Source organism: Rhagoletis zephyria, unplaced genomic scaffold, assembly GCF_001687245.7.
Source record: "Rhagoletis zephyria isolate East Lansing unplaced genomic scaffold, Rhagoletis_zephyria_1.1 Rzeph_scaffold_11091, whole genome shotgun sequence".
In the NCBI taxonomy this organism is placed as follows: domain Eukaryota; kingdom Metazoa; phylum Arthropoda; class Insecta; order Diptera; family Tephritidae; genus Rhagoletis; species Rhagoletis zephyria.
This window is the reverse complement of record NW_016168168.1, coordinates 9,494-15,091: the sequence shown is the minus strand read 5'-3', so window position 1 is coordinate 15,091 and position 5,598 is coordinate 9,494. Positions and strand designations below refer to the sequence as shown.

At 37.6% G+C, this 5,598-nt stretch overlaps 1 protein-coding gene across 1 annotated transcript; it reads right to left on the bottom strand.

Annotated features, from left to right (window-relative positions):
* Positions 1-65: 65 nt before the first annotated feature.
* On the bottom strand, positions 66-1,566 carry LOC108376849 (putative nuclease HARBI1). Its single transcript, XM_017633097.1, has 3 exons — positions 834-1,566; positions 629-732; positions 66-557 (listed from the first exon to the last, which is right to left on the bottom strand). The coding sequence occupies exons 1-3, from the start codon at positions 856-858 to the stop codon at positions 453-455; spliced, it is 234 nt and encodes a 77-aa protein (XP_017488586.1). The 5' UTR covers positions 859-1,566; the 3' UTR covers positions 66-452.
* Positions 1,567-5,598: the final 4,032 nt, after the last annotated feature.

Sequence of the window (5,598 nt, the reverse complement as noted above, 5' to 3'; positions counted from 1 at the left end):
GCAACCGTAAATAAAACCAAAAACGGTTTACTTACTCGTTTAGCGACTATCCGAGAAGGAAGACATCCAGCCACCAAGCTCCAGAAATTAGGGTGTGTCGGAAAGTTCAAGCAAATTTAGGCCGGTGGCCTAAACAGTCTGCATTCGCGCTTCTATACGGTGTTAACAACCAGGGGTCGAATCGTCACAGTCGTGAACGAGCAACTCGTTATCTAAAAATTTGAATTTCGGATTATGACAGTCGTGAACGAGCAACATTTATCGAAATTTATCGAAATTCGGTATGATGACAGACGTGAACGAGTAACTGGACGTACTCGTTCCTTCTTAGTGTCATTCGATCAGCAACTATCAATCGTGAGCGCGCTAAATTTAAGCGAATTTTTAAAATGTAAGCAATTTTCAAGGCAATGTAAATTTATTAACAATTTTAACATTTATTTTAATAAAGACTAACTACAACAAGATGAATTCAACACAAAAGAATTTAATGGCCAATGCGCTGCTCCTCCATGTTGGCAATTGATTGCTACAATTTTGTATGTGTGGTCAAAAATCTTTGGAAGTATGCATACAAATAAATGTGTATTAGTTAACAAATATTTAATATTTTGTATGAAAAACTTACTATCATAGCGTTAAGACTATGGGAGCCCTTTTTATTGAAGTACATATGTTCATTTTGGGTTGGCTTCTGCAAACCTATGTGAGTCCCATCTATACATCCGATAACTAAAATGATACAAAAAAGGTTGATGTACATAAATTCAATATATGTACATATCTACATACATAAAAGTGTTTATATTTATGTGCATTGGTTTTTTATTTACCTCCGGGTATTCTGTAGTTCTCCATAAACCACTCCTTACATTTTTGCGAGTTGTCCACATCAAATTTTATAAATTCAGGGCATAGCTAATTCTTCATTTGCAAAGGAACATGGGAAGTTAATTTGGACACTGTACTCTGGCACATTCCAATTATGTAGTCACTTCCAACCGTGTGTTGGTAGCTGCCACTACCAAGAAGAGAAAGACTAGCAGCTAATTGCAGGACTGGTGGAACGGCTTTGGTGTCATGGCTCGAAAAATCAATTTTTTGCGGACATGTTGGAATGCTTCCTTGTTAAGCCGAAATTGCTTGATGAATCAGCAAAATTAGAAATTTAGATGACTGTCACATTTACTACATTTATAGTACTTACGCATTATTTGATAAAGCCAGCGGATCGCTTTTGTCCCGCAACTGTTTGCGCACAATTTTTTCATCCGTTTCGCTGTCGCTTGAGCTAAGATAAAACTAAAAACTGGGATCCATCTTGTTTTGCAGTTTATTTTTTATTTTTGGTTCACTTATTTTGGCATTTCAACGTCTATTGTTACTGCCAAATAGGAAGAAGAAGACAAAAATAATCGATAAACAAACATTCAATTACGATTCGTCAGCTTTCGAATGTAATCATCCGATAATGTGCATTCGAAGATCGAATGACGAAATTTTCGATCGTACGATTGTCGTCTCGTTCACGACTGTGACGATTCGACCCCATGCTTCTAAGGGATATCCCGAGTCTCCTTTCAAAGAAATATAAAAGAAACAATCACAAAATTAATACTATATAAAAAAGAGAAGTAAAATTAGCCAACCTATTAGGTGTGTGGCTCTATCGCCGCCTTCAAAACGTCTCTCATGGGACACATTCCACACATGTGAATCGTGGCATGCGCCTCCAAAACGAGCATAAACTGCCCTTTCAATCATTCTGTGATCACATATCTGTAATAGTTCAATCATATGGTCATATATACATATTTGCATAAGTGTTTCATACAACTACTCACAACCATGGCATTTACACTGTGCTTCAGTTTCCTATTGAAATACAAATGTTCGTTTACAGTAGGCCGCACCATTTGAATATGCGTTCCATCTATCGCCCCAATTGTTGCAGGAATACCAAAGTTTTCACAGAAATACCTCTTCGCGTCCCTTTCGTCTGCCACAGTCATTTTAAACGTTATGTGTTATGGACAGAGAGTTTTTTCGATGGCTCTGCACACTTCGTTTAGACAAGTCGACATAGACTAGTCTATTACATGCGCCCATACAGGGTGTCCCAGAAGTAACCTGACAAACTTGAGGAGAAGGTAGATGGGGGTGAGCTCCCTGATAAACAAAAAATTTTCAGGTAAAAGTGTCACCGTTTATAAAATATTTAAATTTTTGGAATTAATAAAAAATAGTGCATATTCATGTATTTTCTTTAACTGCATCTACAAACAATTTTTTATGTAAAATACTTCCAGATAGTTGCTTCTCCATACTCAAATGCAATGTAGTTAAAATATATTAAGGAACCATCATAAAATTAGGACTACTTTGTGATTTTTAAGTTTTTGATATTTTCCTCCCCAACTTTGACTATCTCTGGTGAAAAAAAAATGTACTCAGCTATAACTTTGCATTACATAAAAAATTGTTTATTTAACAAAGATTTCAGAAAGGTGCCACTTTTACTGTTTCGAATAGAAAAATAAGTTATAGCCGCTTTTGCGGGCAAAGGACTGAGACACGCTATAATGTATTTAATAGATTTAAATTTAAGTTGCTCTTGTTACCGACCAATGACATGCTAAATAGTACAAAGGTACATTATTTATTACCTGTTCCTGACATTATTCGAACATTGTGTTACTAATACTATGACAGAGAACACGCAGATACGTCGCATGAATATGCGGATATTCACCTATTCACGGTGAAGATTGCTGTAATGCCAGAGCTGCTCAAAGACTCTATACCCCAATCGTCGGCATCCGGGTCGTGAAGTATTCGCCCGGACCCATACAGAAATATATAAAGGTAACTGATTTTTACACCCTTCTTGTTTGCCTGCTTGTTAACTATCATTTTTCACTTTTTTAAGGTCGCATACCTGGAAGGCGTGGCGGCGAAACAGGATGTCCTGCAACGGTAGATGTTGAAGTTGTGTTACAGGAAGTGGAACTAGGTCCATCGACTTCAGTAAGAATGATGTAAAGACGGACGGGAATACAAAAAACTACAGTTCACAAAGCTTTAAAAGACCATCGATTTCATCCCTACGACATTCAACGTTTTCAGGCTCTACAAGAAAGAGATTACCTGCCGAGGGTTAGATTTTACCGTGAAATGTTGCGAATGCATGAATCAGACTCCAACTTTTTTAATAAAATAATTTGGAGCGATAAATCATCATGCACACGTGATGGGTATTTTAATTTACTTAACCTTCACAGTTGGCAGATAGACAATCCTCACGAAATGAGAGAAGATCGTTCGCAGTACCGGTACAAAATAAATTTATGGTGCGGTATTTTTAATTGTCAGATATTGGGACCTGTGGAACTGCCACCAACGCTCAACTCTCACAGTTATTTAGAGTTCCTTCAGGAACGGCTTCCAACTCTTTTAGAAGATGTACCCTTAAACCTGCGGCGAAGACTATGGCTGCAAAATGACGGGTGCCCTGCTCACTACGGGCGTGAAGTAAGAGCTCATTTAGACGAAACTTATCCTCGCCGATGGATTGGACGAGGCTGGGGCTGTCTTAAGGATAAAAATTTATTCAAAAACAATTCAAAACGAAGAGCATTGGCGGGAACAAATAAATGGAGCTGCTGCTGAGATAGCCCAATTGAGTTTAAGATCTCTAAAAGCGTCTTTTCATAAAAGGTGCCGAGCTTGTATTAGAGTAGAAGGTCGCCAATTTGAGCATATTTTATCAATAAATTAATAAATTTTTCTTCAAACAACTCATGTATATTTTATTTCACATGAACCCATCCTTCACAAAAAATATTGATAGATATAGCCCTTGTTATAGACTCTAGTCCGAATTCCGGTAAGTAATCTATATATTAGGGATGTGCCGGATAGAGATTTTGCCGGATAACCGGATTCCGGATATCCTGTAAAAAATAAGAGCCGGATTCGGATACCCGATCGTATATCCGGTAGACTCTTGCCCTTAATAAATTTCATAATGTTATAATAGGTTTTTTGTTTAGCTAGAATTTCTTCTCTTTCGAGTTGAACTATCCAATACGTAATTAAGAATACAAAATGTCCACTCTGGAATCCAAGTTATGATATAATCCTGCATTAAATAGATAACTCCTCCGTCTGCAACCCGGATTTATCGACTATTTTTGGTAAATAAAGGAGAAAAGTCAAAGACAAAAGATAAACAGCAATGAACGCCGCTAAGAAAAAAGCGTATTTAACTTATTTTTTTAAATGTGATGAAAATCGAACTAATATGCATGGTTCCATATCGTTTCGCTTCCCGAATCGCCACGTAAGGCTTCATTGTTGCAATATTTTGTGACACACGTTTCAAAACTCGTTTTATTTTCTGCCATCAGTAAATCTAAAAACTGGGTGGATGGTGAACTAAATAACTCGAAAATAGAAATCAGTTAGCTTGGAGAAACCTGCCGAATCATATGAAAAACGCCGAACTCTACTGAAACCTTCTATTGAAGAGCGAGACCAGGATATGCTTTGAGGAAATCGCCAACGGCTCTGATACTGATTCCAGTTTTTGTACTGATCCTTTAATTGGGTGGAATCATAGACGGCCGCTGTGGTGTAGCGGTTCAACCCAACATAAAAAACCCAAAAAAAAAAATTTTTTTGTAATAGCGGTCGCCCCTCGGCAGGCAATGACAAACCTCCGAGTGTATTGCTGCCATGAAAAACAGCTTCTCATAAAAATACAATCGCCGTTCGGAGTCGGCGTAAAATTGTAGGTCCCTCCCCTTATTGGACAACATCAATGCGCACGCCACAGATCGGAGGAGAAGCCCGGCTAATCACTAACAAATGTGTAAGCACCAATTCTATTATTATTATAGTCGCAAAGAATTTCCAAAAATTTTTTTACATTGGCAATGAATTATCTCTGTGAACCACCTTCCTCGGTGAACTCAAAAATAGTGTTTAGTGCAGAGGTGGGCAGCTTCGACAGAGAATTTTTGTAGCGAACAAGTCGTGCGGCTGAATGAAGATTTCGCTGCCTTCTAAAGCAGAGCGTGTATGTATACGCGAATATGCCCGCCGGGCAGGCGCCGCCCAGGTCTGGTTTAGTGCATCGGGTGGCATTTATGTTGAAAATTGAAATGCGTTCTTGAGCGGTAATAAAAAATATATAAATTTTTAACTCTTAATTACTAATTAGATACTATTAAATTTGATTACGAAAATGTAACAAAAATACCTGAACTATCCCAGCAAAAAACACGATTACAACAGAAACGAAAGTGGAAACGAGCTAGGCGATGGGAATCGCTTACCCTTTCGCTTCAAGAAGGCCTTATTTTAACATGGGCATGTCATTGGAGGTAAGCCCTTACCCGCAGCATTACCTTCAAACGAAGGGAGAACGCATGGATAAACAGAATCCAGAGAAGCGAACAAAGAATGCCTTACAGAGAAACTAATGTAGAATGCCTAGATAAGTACATACTTATTTATATTAAATTGAAATCAGAAAATGTCTTAAAAGATTAAAATTAATTAAAATTTTTATAAATCAGCTTTTATACATACATA